The sequence below is a fragment of the Tyto alba genome, unplaced genomic scaffold, assembly GCF_018691265.1.
Source record: "Tyto alba isolate M040663 unplaced genomic scaffold, T.alba_DEE_v4.0 Super-Scaffold_12, whole genome shotgun sequence".
NCBI lineage: Eukaryota > Metazoa > Chordata > Aves > Strigiformes > Tytonidae > Tyto > Tyto alba.
The window spans coordinates 4,788,244-4,806,204 of record NW_024881274.1 but is presented as its reverse complement, the minus strand read 5'-3'; the positions used below and the strand labels follow the sequence as shown (position 1 = coordinate 4,806,204).

General features: G+C 46.3%; 2 protein-coding genes across 3 annotated transcripts; both read right to left on the bottom strand.

Moving 5' to 3' along the window:
* Nucleotides 1-1,179: 1,179 nt before the first annotated feature.
* Nucleotides 1,180-16,125, bottom strand: HOXB5 (homeobox B5). The gene is made up of 3 exons (XM_042787045.1): nucleotides 16,042-16,125; nucleotides 3,305-4,885; nucleotides 1,180-2,341 (listed from the first exon to the last, which is right to left on the bottom strand). Exons 2-3 carry the CDS (start codon nucleotides 3,852-3,854, stop codon nucleotides 2,094-2,096), a joined length of 798 nt encoding a protein of 265 aa, XP_042642979.1. The 5' UTR covers nucleotides 3,855-4,885; nucleotides 16,042-16,125; the 3' UTR covers nucleotides 1,180-2,093.
* On the bottom strand, nucleotides 6,942-16,126 carry HOXB6 (homeobox B6). 2 transcript variants are annotated; one of them, XM_032985002.2, is made up of 3 exons: nucleotides 16,042-16,126; nucleotides 8,559-9,145; nucleotides 6,942-7,231 (listed from the first exon to the last, which is right to left on the bottom strand). In XM_032985002.2, exons 2-3 carry the CDS (start codon nucleotides 8,965-8,967, stop codon nucleotides 6,972-6,974), a joined length of 669 nt encoding a protein of 222 aa, XP_032840893.1. In that variant the 5' UTR covers nucleotides 8,968-9,145; nucleotides 16,042-16,126; the 3' UTR covers nucleotides 6,942-6,971. The 2 variants fall into 2 exon arrangements, with proteins under 2 accessions (XP_032840893.1, XP_042642980.1); XM_042787046.1 differs by lacking the exon at nucleotides 16,042-16,126 and having other exon boundaries at nucleotides 8,559-15,667.
* Nucleotides 16,127-17,961: the final 1,835 nt, after the last annotated feature.

The following is a 17,961-nucleotide window of genomic DNA, read 5'->3' as shown; positions in this document are numbered from 1 at the left end:
ATTCTAGAGAATGTGAAATATATTGTACATTGTCAACTCCCCAAAACCATAAAACTAACTTTATGGACCTCACGTGACTTTTGAGAGCCAGTGAGGGGTATCTGTCTGAGGTCTGGGCGATTTTTACGATCTAACTTCTAGATAAAACCCTATCCATTTGACATCTAAATGTCATACCCACTTTTGGTATAGTTTGCTATTGGTAAAAAAAAAAAAAAAAAAAAAAAAAAAAAAAAAAAAGAGGAAAAAAAATCAAGGGAAGGCGAGCAAATGGTTTGGGATCTGACAGTCCACTTCACATCCCTCTCAAAATCACTTAAGAAGTACCTAAACAGTGGGAGATTAAGTTTGGTAAGTTTTAAGATCCAACTTTACTTGCTACGAACAAAAAGCCTAAGCTGTATTGTAGAGATGTCAGTGGCGCTTTGCCAAATCGAGCGACTTTAAACCGGAGTATCTCGTGCCTTGTTAGATTCCCTAGGTAGGGAAATGGCAACATTTGCCATCTTTGATGATGTTAAATTATCTGCAGACAAAATGACTCGTTGTAGTGTCAGTAGTTACAGAGTGGTGAGCTGGTGTTTACATGTTGAGCCAGAGACGAGGAGGTAAAAGCAGTAAGCACAAGAAACCGAGGATGAGAGGTAGCGGAGAGAGTACAGCTTAGCACAGAAATGTATGATATATATACATGTTAGATATATGTAATAAATATATCTCTACAAACACACAGATCTGTAATTCTGTAGAAGACGGGTTTACTTGGACATATATGTGGATATAAATACCTCTCGCTTTGAAAATGTGCGTGTGTATGTCTGTATCTGACAATTCCTGAAATGCACCGAAATCTGCCGGGGAAGCGTTTATACCGTGTTATTGCAACTTGAAGTACTTGAAACCAGTTTGTCTGCTGCGGTGGGGTGGGGGGGTCTGTGTTGTTTTGGGGGAGCCGGCGTTTGGGGCGGGAGGGGGTTGCGTTTTGTTCCCGTGCGGTGCCAGAGGGGGGGTTTGATGTGAATATTTGGTGTTTCGGAGCTCCCAAGGAGCTGCCCAGGAGAGGCTGCAGCTCTGCTGAGAGCTCCAGCACAGGCTCAGCTCCATGCCAGGCACCTCTCCGGCTTCAGCATGTGCTGCAAGTCTCAGAGGTTGTGCATAAAGTGCAACTGGGAGCCTTTGTGAATAGGAGAAACGTTTATTTGACTTCAAGTAAAGCTACAAACAAATACAAAAAGCTTATTGGCAAAGTACTAACAGGCAGCTAGACATGACAGATGCCATTTTTACACATAACATTGCATTCACTCTGCCCACTACAAACCGTCTATTAGTCACATCAGAAATATTTCTAGTATTTACAAACATTAGAGCACTCTATTGTTGGTCCGATTTTATACATTTTTTTTTTAATAGTGAAGTTTACCCACGTCTAAGAGTACGTCTCGGAATTAGCCTAGGACTAGGAATCCTGGCCTGAAGTTTGAACTAAAACACAGACTGGACAATTTTAAGACAGAAAGATACAAGAGCTTTTTCTTCTTCTTTTTTTTTTTCTTTTTTTTTTTTTTTTTACATTTTTGTTTGGCTTTTTTTTAGATTATTTTTTTTTTCTGCGACTGTAGTGCAGGAACCCCCGATTTTAGCTTAGGCAGAGAAGAACCCACCCAAAAGCAGTAAACTCAGGAAAGGGGAAAAAAAACCCAACAACAAATAAACAAACAATCGTATCTGTTCTCAATTTATAAATAAGTTATAACATTTAAAAGGCTCACATAAAACATGCTAGCTTTCCAGAAAGCATCAAGAGAGCACGGACACATACATTTATAAGAACAACAAGAGCATGAGGAGCATCTGGAAATAAAATTTAATTAAAAAAAAAAATAAAAATCCCAAACCCAAACAGAACACGACATGAACTCAGTCCTGGGATAACGGTACCATACGCGTTGTTTTAGAATATCAACAACATGCCGAAAAGAAGGTGCCTCACTGTACAGTACTCCGAAACTAAGATCTGCGGCGCTTTATTTATTTATTTATGTATTTCTTCCTCGTCTCCTCTTCTTTCCTCGATATTCCTCCTCTAGAATTTATGGCTGAAAGGCGCTGCCCGCCGAGGCTAAGCTCATGCTTTTCAGTTTATTATCCTTCTTCCATTTCATCCTCCTGTTCTGGAACCAGATTTTGATCTGGCGCTCGGAGAGGCAGAGAGCGTGAGCGATCTCTATTCTCCTCCTGCGGGTGAGATATCTATTGAAGTGGAATTCCTTCTCCAACTCCAGGGTCTGGTAGCGAGTGTAAGCTGTCCTCGCCCTCTTCCCGTCTGGTCCAGTCATGTCTGAATAACACGGACAACAGCGGGGTTTGGGTTTTGGCTTTCTGCTAGGATTTTTGTGTTATCCTTAAGGCGCTTTTTTTTTTTTTTTTTTTTTTTTTTAATTAAAAAAATGCCTCGCCTTCTTCGGGCAGCTAGGAAAACTGCTTATTCCCCAAATAACAGCCCCCACCCTCCTCATTTTCGCACACCCCCAGGCACGTGTAAACCCCCCCACCCTTGGCCCCTCCAGAACCGACATTCGCAACTCAATATTCATAATTTAACTGGAGAAGGGAGACCTTGAAATCTCCCTTTCTCGCCTCTGCCTGGGTGTCTCTGGGGCTGTTTGCAGGGGCAGCAGGTTTAATGCTGCTTTCTTTTCTCCAGGAGAAAAATCGGGGCGGGGGGGAAGGGGGGGCTCACTATTCCCCCTGTATCTCCTCGGAATTTTGGTTTTGTCAAGAGCAGATTGTCAAGAATACACCCAGCAAAATAAGAGTAGGAAAGGACTGAGAGACCCATCTGTGCATATAATGCCATTTTAATGGTCAATTCTTTCCTTTCCTCTCCCCCCACCCCCCAAGGAACACCCCCTTCCCTCAATTTTTAAATTACCTTCTCCCACCGTCCACATAGAGCTAAGAGCTTGAAATAAGCGCACATTTCGCGGCAAGAATAGCGAAACTAAAATAAAATCGCCCCCCCTCCAGGCGCCAGAGGCAGCTTTAAAGCAGCGACCAGAGCAAGAAATACAAAAGCAATAAATAGCTGCGTTTCTGATCAAAGCGCCTCCACCGAATAAAAGGAAGGAGAGAAAAAAGGGAGTGAGGTGGGGGGGGAGGTGGGGGTGGGGAGGAAAAAGGGGGGGAAAAAAAAAAAAAAACAAAAAACAAAAAACAACCCCAAAACCCACCAGAGAAAAAGCGAGGGGTGTGCGAAAATAAACAACAACAACGACAACGACGGAAAAAGAAGTAGCTGTACCATGGCTAATGTGAAGTTTCCTCATCCAAGGGAATATCTGAGGTGCCTGCCCTTCTGGTGCTGCGGTGGAGGTCGCGATGGGCTCTGCCTGCGCTCGGGGGATGCTGCTGCTTAGTGGAGTGCCCTCGTCGGCTCCCGAGGACGCGCTGGTCTCGTCTAGTTCTGTGAAATTTGTGTTGGTGGTGCTGGCAGAAGTAGCTTGGTCGGAGGGGGACGGGGCGGGTTTGCCTCCATGGCTCTCGCTGTTGGAGCAGGGCAGGGAGTCGGGAGAAGATAAGGAGCAGCTAGACGCCTGTCTAAACCTGCTCTCCTGAGCTGGAGAAGGGAAACCGCGGGAGCTCTCCCCCACAGCCCCAAAGTGACTAGAGGAGGCTGAGCGGTTGATGCTAAGGTCCATCCCATTGTAGTTGTAGCCATAAGAGCTGGAATGCATGGTGCTTGAATCTCTGTAAGAACCGTTCATGGAACTGCTGGTCCCATAATTTAGTAACTGATAGTCGGGGCCATTTGGGTAGCGCCCTGAGAACGAGTTTACAAAGTAAGAGCTCATTTGGGTTATTTTGGAGGGCTTGATTTGTGGCTCGTGGTCGTTATAACCCTGTGCTTGACGATTTATGATGTATTAATGAATTATAGCAATGCACTGTACTTCGTTTTTGCTATGTATGCGGCCAAATATGGGGGGAGGGTGGGGGTGCGTTTGGGAATCACGTGCTTTTGTTGACCAGTCGTAAATTCTCACTGATGACCTCAAGAGGTAATTCATGCTCTATGGTTACAAATAATGACGAGCGCGGAGCCGTTTAGGCCCAAGTCGGCGCGCGGCGCCCCAAATCCCCGCGCGCGCCGGCGCCGCGCTCGCGCCCCGCCTTGGCGGAGTGCGCCACCTGCCGGCCGCGCGGGGACACCGCTCCGCGCGCGCGGGTGGCGGCGGGGGGGGGTGGGGGGGTGGGGGCCCGCACCCCAAATCCGCCCCCGCTCCGCGTCCCCCCCCCACCCCCTCCCCCGCCGCCTTTTATTTTCCTTTTCGTTCCTAAAAAACAACGCCGAGATGAGAGGAGGGGGGGGGTGGGGGGATCCCGCCGCCGCTCGCGTGTCCGCGCTCCCCGCGTGGGTCTTCTCGCCCGGCTCTTGATTAAACTCTTAATTTCTTCCTTTGTAACACAGGCGGGGAAGTTCGAGAGGCATCGAGGGATGAGGTGCCGGGTCGCTGTGAGGCCGGGCAGTCTTCTCAGTGTCTGGAGGGGGGGGGACACACACAAGGCGAAGCTGCTACAGGGGCGCGGGGGGGGGAGCGTGGCTGCTCGCGGTTATTTCGCGTGGTTATTGTCAGAAAAGTCGAGGTTTCTTGCACGCTGAGCGTGGAGCCAGCGATGCGGTCGCACCTTAATTCTGGAGGGGGAAAAAAAAAAGGGAGGGGAGCTGGGGAGGGGGGGGGTGGAAATAGAGGAAAAGGAGGGAAAGTCCAGCCGGTGGAACTGGTTGACAACGTTGCTTTTAGGATATTCTTGTTCCTCAGCGTTTCATGTCCTCTTTGAACACAGCATTGTGCTACGTGGTTTTTCCTTTCCATTTGCTAACCTGTAAGGAATATTGGGGAGCAAAAGCACTCTGAAATTGGTAAAAACGTTGTGAAAGAGATGTGCTTTGTTAAGCATTACTTTCTTTTTTTTTTTTTTCTTTCCTTCTTCTCTTTTCTCTCTCTCTCTCTTTTTTTTTTTTTTTTTTTTTTTTTTTTTTTCCAAGGCAGTTTAGGAATTTCATATGCTTGTCTGCAACTCATTGGAAATTATGCGCCATATTGAAAGTGACATATAATTATAATAATTACGGGCAATGAAAAGCGTGGCAATAATAGTAAATGTCCTACAGCTGTGAAGCTTCTGCATGAATTGATTTTAAAAGTGACTGACATTAAACCAGCTTGTGGCATGGGGGAATGCATTCATACATAGGTATTTCTTGTGGGTAGTGGGGAAAGGGGATGGGAGGCAGGAGATACTGTTTCATCGCATTTTCCCCCCGTCAAGCTGCAGAAAACGGTATCCGAAATAGGCTGGGCTGGTCGCTTGCTTCCAGTCCTAAATCCCCAGCAGAAAAAGCACTTCCTTTCGTTTAATTCCCAAAACCTAGGAAAAGTTTCCTATTTGCATGCACGAGATTCCTCTTTGGTACGGAGCAGAAACGTTCCCCATCCCATCCCGAGCAAAGTCAGCCTCTCAAAAGGAGCCATTGAAAACGCTTTCAAGTGAAAATAAAAATCTACTCTTTTAAAAGAGCTCGTTAGACTTAGTTTAGATTTTTTCCATCTTTTTTTTCCCCCTTAAATGGAGACTGTATTCCTGGAGCTGAGAAGCCCCTCGTTTTGCAGAGCAAATTCCCTTGAAATCTGGACTTTTTTGCAATACACTTCACTTTGATTTGGGGATATGAAGTAAGGGACCAGATGTTTGAAAGATGCTAGGCAAATGTTAGGTATCTTTGGTAGATAAATGAGAGCATATTTTTGCCTGTTTCCTTGATTTATTATGTATATGGAGAGCGTTTCGTCATAACTCTTTGTACTGTAACAATAAAAAAGAGCGACACTAAAGCTGAATGTCAGCGAGGAAATACTATTGGTGAAAGGTCTTCCATTTAAGATTAGACAAAAAGAGGGAAAACCAGATTTATCTCTCCACTGTAACTTCCGTGTGCTTGGAGTTGCTTGTCCTTGCAGATTAGAAGACATTGTCACACAGAGAGAAGCAAGGCTTTCTTTACAACTCTCTGCTCCTTAAGAATGGCAAGTTCCCCTGGAAAAGGGAAAGATAATAATAATAGTAATAATGACAGGGTGGTGTGCGTGAGATCGAAGACTTTGTTTTTATTAGAGAATTCCATGTTCATACCTAAGACAAACTTCAAACACAACACGTACAAAAATTAATAAAATATAACTTTGTTGTTGTTGTTGCTTTTGCATCCTTTTAGGTAGTACTCGTTCTTTCAGTAGATTTTCCTTAAAAAAAACCCAAAACAAAACAAAAACAAACCCCAAAAACTAATTACAAAGACCCCAGGGCTTGATTAATTTACCAAAGGAGAAAAAAAAAAAAAAAAGAAAAATGAAAAAGAAAACTATGTCAACCGTGCATGAAACATTTTTACAAAATTAAGACAATAAACACCCCAAATGACATATATTGCAGCACTTCCATTAAATACAAGAGTTAGCAGATTACTAACAGTGACACCAAGGGTAGAAACACGGGTAGGAGTCTTTTTTTTTGTCTTTTCTCTTTCCCTTTCTTTTCCCCCTTCTCTCTCTATGTCTTTACTTTTTTTATTATTATTATTTTATCTCGGGGTGGGGGGGGAGAGTGGGAGGGGAGGGAGATCTAGGAAGGAAAAAAAATGAAAATACGCAACTAGAAGCCTGAATTTTTTTTTTTTTTTTTTTTCTGGACACGACAGATCACTGGGAACACGAGTCCATGGCATTGGTGGCCCAAACTTTCTAGCTGTTGCCGCTGCTGCTGAGGGCTTGTCCCACCAATGTGCAGGTTTTCCCTGTCCTCGCAGCCAGCCCACATCCCCCTCATCCTCTCAGCTCTCACACACACTCACTCACTCCCTCTCTCTTTTTTTTTTTTTCTTTTGTTTTTGTGTGTTTTAAATAATACTTTCACTCCGCCGTTTTCTCCTCCTCCTCTTCCGCGCTGAGTTGCGAGGAGTTGAGCAATTTATTCTCTTTTTTCCACTTCATCCTGCGGTTCTGGAACCAGATTTTGATCTGCCGCTCCGTCAGGCAGAGGGAATGGGCGATCTCGATCCGCCGGCGCCGGGTCAGGTAGCGGTTGAAGTGAAATTCCTTCTCCAGCTCCAGCGTCTGGTAGCGGGTGTAGGTTTGGCGGCCTCGGCGGCCGCTGGGCCCAAAGGAGGAACCTGTGACACCCGCAAAAAAAAAAAAAAAATAGGAAACAAATAGGAAAAAAATAGGGAAAAAATGGGGGGGGGGGGGGGGGGGAGGGGAAGAAAAAAAATAGGAAAAAAAAATCAAGAGGAAAGGAAAAAGAGGGGAAAGCCCAGAGGTTTAGTGGAGCCGTGGAGATTCTGGATAATCCGCGAGGATGCTACGCCCCGCACCGCGGCTGTGTGCGGAGGGGTGTGTGCCCGCTCCCCTGCCCTCCAAAGGCTTTGGCCAACCCCAAAATAAAGCCCATGGCGGTGAGCCACTCCGTGAGCGCAGGGAGGCTCCCTGGCCGGGCCGCGCCCGCGGAGGATCCGCAGCCGTGCTGCAGGCAGCCGGGCAGAAGGGTTAATGCTGAACTTGCCAGACTGCAGGCAGGGCTGAGGAGACAGGGCAAGATCTATCTTATTCCGGGATGAAAAATCGCAAGGTGTTCTCCCCCCCCTCGCCCGCCCTCGCTATTTTCCACCCTACCGGCAACTGTAATAGATCTGAGCATTTAAGCAATAATGAAGTGAATCGATCTGCCCAAACTCTACATTAAAGAGGACACAACACTTTATGTCCCTGCGCTAATGGACATCAATTTGGAACTTAAAAGGCAACAAATGCATCTAAACATGGGAAGGAGGGTGGTGAGCCTCTATTATTTTTCTCCCCCCCCCCTTTTTTTTTTTTTTCTTCTGATTGAGGAAACAGCACTTAAAGAAGTCATATATCACCAGGAGGAAAAAAATTCTCCCCAGGCAGACTTTTCATTATGTGCGAGTTTCATTAAAAATGTAGTCCTCTCCTTTCAAATATTTAAACACTTCTATATTATTTAACTCCAGATCGGGTAGCCAGCGAGAGAGGGAGCTGCGTGGGGGTGTGGGTCCGTGCGTGTGTAAAGTCATCCAGATCTGATTTAGAAAAGATATCTCCCTGTGCGTGTGGGGGAAAGACAGAGACAAATCGTTGTAGCTGAGTGACACGCAAACTGGAATGTGCAAAAAAAAAAAAAAAAAAAAAAAAAGGGGGGGGGAGGAAACGGAGAAATACTGTACTGAGGTTTAAATACGGGGCCAACTTTTTAGCTGGGGGGGTGCTGGGAGAAAATACTTCATCGGCGTGAAGTTTTGGTGCGTGTCAGGAGCAAGTTGGAGCCTCTCGTGTCGCCTAACTTCCCCGCTGGAAGTTTGGGCTCTAAAGTGAGCCTTATTCCTGCTTCCCTCGCTCGCTCGCTCTCTCTCTCTGGCGGTAACAAATAAGAAAGGGGGGGAGGAGATTGATGTATTTATTTCTGTAAAAGAGTAAACTCACTATTGCAAGAGTTCATCCGCTGCATCCAGGGGTAAACCGGGGCGGAACATTTTTGCTCCTCGCTCTCTCCGAACACAGTTTTGCTCTGCGCGCAGTCCGACTTGCGCGGCTCGGGGGCGAAGGGCACCTCGTCCAGGTTGGGGGGGGCGCACGGAGGGTCCTTCTCCCTGAAAAACCCGCCGGCCCCATAGTCACAGGCGGAGCTGCGGCTGTAGGCTCCGTTGCTTTGCTGGTAGTAAGGAGAGGAGGTATAGCCCTTCTCCTGGACGCCCGTGGCTCCATAGGTGGTGGGGTAGTGCCTCAAAGGATCCGCATAGCCCGAGGGATATAGCGGGATCTGTCCCAGGAAGGGCTCCTGCCCCGCCGCCAGACTCACCGGGAAGGTCGAGTTGACAAAATAGGAACTCATTGGAAGGAGCCTGCCGTCCTTTCCCGGCTTTATGATTTGTTGTGTTTTATAGTCCAAGTGGTTTAGCTATTAGTAGTATATCGGAGATTGGGTTTTAGCTGAAGGGAGATGGCGTGGTGCCAGCGAGGGACACAAGGAAATACAACCATCTGATCAGGGGCTGACCAATAGCAGGCGCCTGAGGTTGCAAAATAGCACCCATGAGGAGCTGAGATTGCACCAGGGACCCCAAGAACAAACCATCCACCCCTTTTTCCCTCCCTTTTAAACAACAGAAATGCACCCCCTTAACCAAATATATAATATCTGCCGAAAGAAACATTCCCGGCGCGCTCGGAGCTTCATAAATAAATAAACGTGTGTGTCCCCCCCCCTCCCCCGGAGCTCAGCGCGGGGGTGGCGAGAGCCCGTCTGCACGGATGGCGGTGTGCGCGCCTATATATATTTACACACATATAATGTATACAAGTACCCGCTGTAAGAGGGGGGGGGGGGGGGGGGGAAGAAAGTTAATGATTCGCATTCGGAAAACTTTAACCCCTAATGTTTGCAAATAGTCCTGAAATGTCTGGGTACTTTGCTACAGTTAAGAAAACAAAACAAAACAAACAAAAAAAAGAAAAAAGTTTGCTCTGTGTGTATGTGTGAAGTTTGCAAGGAGGAGATCCCACCGGGTTGATTGACTTAGATTTGCTATAGGAGAAGAAATCGGTTTTGACAACTTATTTCAGTTCATGTTTGTCTAATTACCATAGATTTGCACTCCCTGTTCAGGAAAGCTGCGGTCGCTTGAACCAAACCTTCGCTTTTCACAAATTGCATCTTTTTCCTTTCTTTTACTGCAAAAGCTCTGTATTCAGGAGATAAATGGAAAATCGAAGTATTTCCTTTATCCCTTGCAAAATCCCGATCTCCTCCAGAGTCCGGTACCGCATTGTGCCCTCTTGCGTTTTTTTGTTAATACCAAATCTATGCCCGACCTTTTATGGCTAAAAGGAAGCCTTGGGTTATGGTCAAAAGCTGAGTTTATTGATTGTTACCGATCGAGATGGTTTTTTTTCAACGAGAGGAAAGCTGGCGGTATGATGGGGCTGCTGCCTTGGAGGTGCACAGAGACCCCGCGGGTTTGCATCTCCCCCCTTTGAGCCCGTCCCCACTGCAAAATACCTATTTTTGCAGACATAAAAGGCTGGAAGGGAGAATTCCGAAAGTCTCGAGCAATTGCCGGTCACCCTAGAAGCTGCACTTTGCTCTGGGGTTTGCCTCTCTGTTTTTCCAGAGATATGCTCTGCTCTACCTGCATCCCTCCTTCAGATCCCTGTTTGCTCAAGGTAGGCTTGGATCTCTGACTGCCGCCTTCCCTTTTTTCAAATGGGAAAATCAGAGCCATCTCACAGGGGAAGAGAAAAAAAAAAAAATCAAAACCAACCAACCTAAATTAACCCCAGGACTGTCCCCCCGATCAGTCGCGTTTTATCAAGGATTTGTTTCCTGTCCGAATTTGTAGCCATCTGTCTGTCGGGTCTTATATGCAATGAAACGACACTCCCCTGTACTTGAATCTGTGAATGTGTGTGCTACAAATCTAGAATTACATATATTACATGGTGTCTGTAGAGCTGCCAACGCGGCGCGCTCTGTCGAAGCTTTAAGTATCTCCGAAACTGGTATCTTATTACGAGCTAATTTATTTTAAACATCATGTTTACAGCAGCAAAGCCAAGATTGTTTCATGCCACGGCTGCAATGAACATTTCGACTGAAACGTAATCCTTATAATTCAAGGAAATAACATGCAAAGGAAGTAGTTTTCATCCTCCACCCCCTCTCTGACTGATATCTCTTATATTTGTTCTTGCAGAGTTTCCCTTTGTGTATGGAATGGACCCAAACTTACGTAGATCTGCTTTATTGGTATGCAAGAAAAAAAAAAAAGTGAGATTGAAAGGGAACGATGACTAAAGAAGGAAAAAAAAAAAAAAAAAAAAAAAGCTCGGACGAGAGCCTGAAGTTAACTGCTTTGCAGGAGCCGAACAGCTCATACATTTGATTAGAGAGTTACGCAATATTTGTAGCTCTGCAAAACCAGCGATTATCTGGCATGATCAGATCCGCATGTAAATTTTGGGCTAAAACGTGTGATGTCCTGATAATTCAATGCGTGAGTACATCTGCTGAAAATGTTGGCTCTAATATTTTCTCTCACTTCTCCTAATTGCTCTGCAAATAAATCCCTCGAAATAGTTGGGGAAAAAAAATCCCCCCTCCCCCAAAATTTACCGTAGCAAAATACTGCTCATCCTAGTACCCTGTGGCTACAACAGGCTTTTTGCGTAGTTTGACTGTCGTCATTTTGCAAGAAAATAAAAATGCACTAATTGAAGCTGGCCGCTTGCTAATTGCTTATTGCTGGCATCTTAGACGCGCTATAGATTAAAAATAATACGTCTTGCCTCGTAGAAGGAGGCTGACGCTGTAGATGGCTATTTGGGGATGGTAAAGAAAAGAAGAAAACTTGTTTCCTAACGTGAAAAAGAAACAGCGCCTGTCAGTTTTTATCTTTCTGTGGGTCAGGCCCGAGGTCTAATTGATTTGCCACCTATAATACATGTAAATACGAGAAGAGGTCTTAAACTGCACTAAATCTCAGAGAATTGCATGCTTAGCACAGAGATGGTTTCTATTCCCAGCTTAAAGATTTTTAAAAATATATATATACAGTGACATTTCAAATAATTAAAATGTTGGGTTCTTAGTGTAGCTGTTGAACAGATGCTCTCCTGCCTTCCCTGCTAAAGTCCGAAGGTAAATCTGAGACCGATTTTGCGAATATATTTTCTTTGGACGCCTCTAGCGCCAGCCCAGCCGGGAGGGACGCAGACACGGAGCAATAACGGCTGCAGGAGCGAGTTTATACAGTAGCCCTTAAGTTAGACCCGTCTTTGAGGGCACCGACGGGCACATCTTAATTCAGTCTTTGGCCTCATCTCCTCAAAAAAAAACCAAAACAAAACAAAACAAACAAACAAACAAAAAAAACCAGGAGCAGGGTTTGCTAAGAAGGAGGCAATAAAGCGGGGAAGTTGCGAGAGACACCAGAAGGTGGAATAACACATTTCAGTGCGCTGGGAAGCCGGCTTCCCCCTCCTGACAGACATCACTCAGCTGGCAGGGTATAAATACAGATAAAGAGAAGTATTTACAGTATGTAGAATCCCAGCTCTCTGCCCAGGAAGGTCCCACTTTTTGTCGCTTTGCTTTTCTGGCCAGCAAACGCCAACCCCACCAGGCAGAGCCAGGCAGATAGATGAGGGGATTAAAACAACACCCAAATATTTCGAAATGCAAACAGAACAGAGCATTGCTTGTGTGAAAGCTAAACCCGCTAAGAACTTGGGAGAAAGTTCAGTTGCAGTTGGTTCCAATAAAAAATGAAACTCTCTTTTTTTCATGTGGAGCTGGAATTCCCGATCCTTCTGAAGTGAGAACACAGCGGGGGTTTCCCTACCGAGGGACTTATTGCAGCCATAAAGTCAAGCCAACACCACGAAAACACTTGAAAAAAGCCCTTGTTCCTGGAGTCAGACATAGAAAGCCATTGGCAGCAGAGAAACCTCCCCTGTAATGCTCATGCACACCCAAAATCACATCGGAAAAAAACCCCGACAGAGCCATGTAGAGCTCCAGGGTTGAAGTATTTAAAACAATGACCCCTGAAGGTGTAAAAAAATACCCACTCTCCCCACGCATAACCGCCTGAAACTTAATTTCCAGCAATTTAAGTTTAATTTACCTGACTTCCCGTGCAGTGCATAATAACCTTGTTAATGGGATCTTTGAAAAGAAGCAATAATAATCTACCATTGTTCCATTAAAGAGTGCAGCTAATTATTAACAAAAAAAAAAAAAAAAAAAAAAGGGAGGAGGGAGGAGGGGAGAGCGGAGGGGAGAGAGAGATTGGGGGAGTCAAAATGCATCCAGACCGAAGTATTTCCACGAAAGCAAGCCCTGGGAAGGGAAAGGGGAGACTGCTGGTCAAATAATATTGGAAAAGCAGGGAGAAGGAGAGGAAAAGGCGAGACGGATCATGTAATGTGGAAAGCGAATGCTGGGGGTGTTGGGAATTACAGCATGGAACAAGTTAATCATGGCTGTTGCTGGTCAAAAGAGAGAAACTTTTTTTTTTTCCCTCTCCTTTTTTCTTTTTTTCTTTTTTTTTTTTTTTTTTACCATAGTCCCTGGGCATCTCACTTTCTTCAAGAAAACGTCCCTAGTCTACACGTAAACAGTTGCCAGGAAACTGTGTGGTAGAAGGAGAAAACGAGAGGGAGAAAGCGAGAGGGAGGGAGAGAGAGAGAGAAACCTTTTAAAATAACAGACACGCATTGTCCCTTCAAAGCCTACAGTAACTTAAAAGTGATTCGTCGTCTGCCTTTACTCCCTGCTCCTTCCCCAGCAACCACCCCAGCTTTGTGTACACGGCTTGACATATCTTTTCCAGACCCCACCGAAATGACCACTCCAAGCAATAAATAAATAAAAGCTCCTCTGCCTTTTATGATGAGCTGAACCCCCCTCCGCCTCGCACGTCATTATTGCATCGCATTTTACAACATCTCCGCTTGTGTCCACGCTCAGCGACCAACCAGCAAACCTTTCATCCTCCGTGGGTGCGCGTACGGCCAGGCGTGAGCCTTCACATGTGCACGCGTGTAGAGATGTGGACGCACATGGTACACGCGTACCCTCACAGGCTGGGGGGGGGGGGGGTGCGGGGGTGTGGGGGGGGAATGTATAGCATGTGGGACGTTCGTAACTCACACGAGTGCGCATCTATGTGCGGGTGCATCCTCTAAACGTATCTCCAGGCACTTATAGCCGAAGGCACACCTCCCCGCCGCCACCCGCAGCAGCGCACCTCGGGGGTGAAGCGCATCCCGGAGCGCGGCTGGGGTGGGGGGGGGACACACGACACACTGCGCTCCCTGGCACCCCCCCGGCCGGGGAGTGGGGAGGGCGGGCGGGGCAGGGCCACCCCCGGCGGAACACCGGCGGCGGGAGCCCCCCGGGAGCCCGCCGGCCGCCGCCGCCGACGGTAGATGGCAGCAAACGGCGGGGAATGGGCGAGTCCCGCGGCGGCGGCACCGGGGGGACGGCGCGGCGTGGGGGGGGGGGGGGGGCTGCCGCGCTTCGGGCCGCTGCGTTTCCTATGTTCCGAAATCAATAAGCAACGGAGGGTGGCAGGAGGGGAGCGCAGCCGGGAGCAGCGCGGAGACACCATCCCGCACCCCCCCCCACACACGCACCACACACCCCCACCCACGCACAGACCCACCGCGGGGGAGCGGAGGTTTCTCGGTTATCCCATGCCGAACCGGGCTGAAATGGTTAAAAAAACCTGCCCGCACCGAGGTGCGTGGTTTCCACAAGTGGTTGCCCACGTAGGATGTGGAAGACTCGGCATAAAAGCGTTTTAGAGCAAGGTTTCTAAATTAACTTAAATTGTTGTATTTCTTTTTTTTTCTTATGGAGAGGGAAAAACAAAAAAAAAAAAAAAAACACGAGCTCGGAGAGACTTAGGGAAAACGGAGAACAGGCATTTGAACCGACATTCATTTTTTCCCCCGTGATTTATGAAAAATGTAACAGGTTCAGGAAGAAATAGATTTTAAAAATGACTTTCTGTTTATTATTTCCACGGCTTGCGATCGTTTACTTTTGTCCACACAATATTCGGGCACAGTCAGTTTAGGTGAGATAAATCGTCACGTCATAAAATGGTTTATGCTTAAGTAATGAATCTCCTCTTACTCAATCCCGCTTCACATACACAGGCTCGTACATTATCTGATTTAAAAATCACCTCATAACAGTAGCAATTAGTACTATGTTTCAAACCCCCCACCTTGAAATGTTGAGAAAAACACATTTAAAATGACGAACATCTCCAGATAAATATTCTCCTAAACGTACGCGAAGGCAAACGGTTGGGTATCAGACAGGGAGGGGAGAGGGAGATTTGCACATAACTTGGTGTGGAAAAGCACCGACACGCCGTGGGGCTGAAACCCAAGCCGGTATTCCGGTCGGGAAAGCCGTAAAGCCCCGGTAACACGGCACAACGCAATTAAATACAAGGAGGTTTATTGCATCGCAACGTCAGCTTCATTTGGGAGTTTCACGAGGGGAAAGGAAAAAAAAAATACAATGAGAGCGCTGCGCTCTGGGTTGGTTTCATTCTTATTATCTTTTTTTTTTATCTCTTTTCTTTTTTTGTTCCCCCCTTTTTTTTTTTTTTTTTTTTTTTTTTTTTTTTTAACATTTCCAGAACCTTATTTTCCGAGGACTGCTGCGAACTGCCCTCTCCGAAGAAACCACCCACATAATAATGACCCTGGAGAGCAGCGCAAAACCCAACTGGCTTCCACACAAACTTCGCCAAATTACTGGGCTCGCCTGAAGACAGACAAACTGGCAAGAGATTCTGCGAGAGGGAAAAAAAATAAAACACGACAACTACCCACAAAGGGTTTGGTATTTTTTTAAAGGCAGTATCTAAAAGCCTCCGTCACCGAGCTACTGCAAAATCCTCCATTCCAAGTCTACTATCTCCAGGTGACCTTACAGGCTTTGTTTTTCCTTCTTACTCTGTTATTTAATTTTTCTTTCTTTTATTTCCTTTCTGATTTTCTTCCTCTGTTTCTTTCTCATTCTTTTTCTTTCTCTATTTCTTTCCTGCTTTCTTATATTTTTCTAGATTCTTTATTTCTTTCTTTCTTTTTCTTAAATTATTTCTTTACCTTTTTTCCATTCTTATTTCTCTCTCCCTTTCTCTCTTCCTCTCTACCATTACGCCACACTTTTTCGGGGAAATTGTCACTTAAACAGGTTTCCACCACCCCTGATTTCTTCCAGTGCCTCCCTTCTTCAACACCCCACCCTTTTCTTTCTATTCCCCCCCCCCCCCGGCTAGAGGGGAGAGGGCGATGGGGAATGGAATAGAAAAAGCAGCTTGACAAATGCATTTTCTCAAAGAAAAAATTAAATGAAGAGAAACAGATATTATTCCCTTACCTTTTGACGTCCATTTCTGTGGTATAAGTAAAATATATAGGGAGAGAGAGACAGCGTTTGCTTATCTGTTAGCTGACAAATATTGTCCCAACCTGATAGCCGTCGATTGCCTCTCTGACTTGTGAGAGCTTCTTGCATTTCTGTCATTTGCATAGAAAATGGAGTAACTTCCCTCTTTGAAAAATGATAGCCTCCACTCGGTCCAGAATCTCCTCTGCCCCTCCATTACTACTGAGATTCCAAATCAGCAGGCAAATTAACAGAGGAATTAAAAAAAAAAAAAATCATATAACTCTCTTCCTATGTGTGTGTGCGGAGGTGGGTGTCTATGTGTGCGTGTGGATGTGTGTATAGGCGTCCCCCCCTCCCCTCTCCCCTGTTTTAGCCCTATCGAGCTTATACACAAAAGTAAAAAAATGTAAAGAGGCGAGAGCCCTATAGAGGACACTGATCCGACCCAAGGTGCAGCGGACAGAAGAATGGTGCAATATAACCACATGGGAAATAATAAAAAGTTCATGTTCACGGTTAGCAGTCCACATGACCGGCTCTGGCCAATCCCAGAACCCAGCCACTCATAAAGTTCTATCACAAAGTTGTAAATTTTCATAAAACAACAAGGAATTTATTGCATTTCTTCATGACCGGTTTAACAGCAGTCTTTTTCTTAGCCGCCATCTTTTTTTTAAAACAAAAATAAAAGAATATGAAAGGGGGTTCAGGGATTTTCCCCCCCCCTCCTTGGTTGCATGTGGGGGGGTGTGGGAAAGAAATAATCGAATAACGCCTCACACGTTAAGCTAAGAACAATAATAGCCCCCCCAGAATAAAGAGCTTGGGGTTGGCTTTTAAATGGGGAAAGACACAGTAAAACAGTGGGGTTCGGGTGGGATTTTTAATGTCTTTCTTTTACACGATTGGGATCCTTTCTGCTGAAAGGGGCAATTAGCAGATTTCGGGGGGGGGGGGGGGGGGGAAGAAAAAAAAAGGCAAATAAAGGCACTAAAAGCGTGGCCGGGGTGCCCATGCCCTGGGCAGAGCCGAGACGGAGGGGTTCGTGTCTGCCCGGCTCCCCACGTCCAAACCCCCCCAAGGATCCGCCGGGACCCCGCCCGGTCCCCCCGCGGCCCCCGCTATAGCGCGGAGGGATGGGGGGGGATGCTCCGGCAAGGTGGGTCACCCCGCCGGTAAACCGCTGCCCTGGCTTTAATACATTAAAGCATCGGTGTGACTTGTTTTGCCTTTTTTTTTTTTTTTTTTTTTTTTTTAAATGGAATTATCCTCAATTCCTGCTTGCCCCTGGACCGCAGAGCCCCGTGCTGGGGGGGGGCAGCCAGCCGGGCCACTGCGGTCCAGGGCTGGGGGGAGGGGGGGAAATTTCTGGAATCGCTTCTTTTTTTAATTTTTTTTTTCATTTTTTCCCCCCATCCTTGCTATGCACGGAGAGCTCCTGCAAAGAGATTGCACCAAGAGATTTAACCATGGAAAAGGAAGATTTCCCCCTCTTTTCTCCTTCCCTTCAAGTGGGAATTTCAGTGTGCAAAAGCCATAATAGCTGCTGCCTTTAATAATGGGCTTCCCATAATTAGTATATGCGGCATATACTGCAAATCTGTATTATAGACGTAGGCACGCAGATGCTTGACGTGTCATCTTATTTTCTCTAAAACCTGCTAAAGGATGCCCTGCGCGCCTTCGCTCAGGACATGAAGTCATCAGTGGTGGTGGGTGGTGAAAAAGCAGAGAGACGGAGAGGGAAGGAATGGGAGAAGGTGGAAAGCTGCCATCGCCAAGTCCTTTTTCCAAAGCTGGCTGCATTTTTTTTTTTTTTTCCCTGTGCATCTTGCGCAACGCATTTGTGGAGTAAATTACGTGAGCCTCCGCGGGAGGAATCCGCGTCTTTACTGCGCAGCCTGGCAA

Coding starts and splice junctions, on each gene's coding strand:
- HOXB5 (XM_042787045.1), bottom strand. CDS start 3,854: ATGAGCTCTTACTTTGTAAACTCGTTCTCAGGGCGCTACCCAAATGGC. Junction 2,342..3,304: donor GAAACTTCACATTAGCCATG/GTACAGCTACTT, acceptor CGTGTTATTCAG/ACATGACTGGACCAGACGGG.
- HOXB6 (XM_032985002.2), bottom strand. CDS start 8,967: ATGAGTTCCTATTTTGTCAACTCGACCTTCCCGGTGAGTCTGGCGGCG. Junction 7,232..8,558: donor GCGGATGAACTCTTGCAATA/GTGAGTTTACTC, acceptor CGGGTGTCACAG/GTTCCTCCTTTGGGCCCAGC.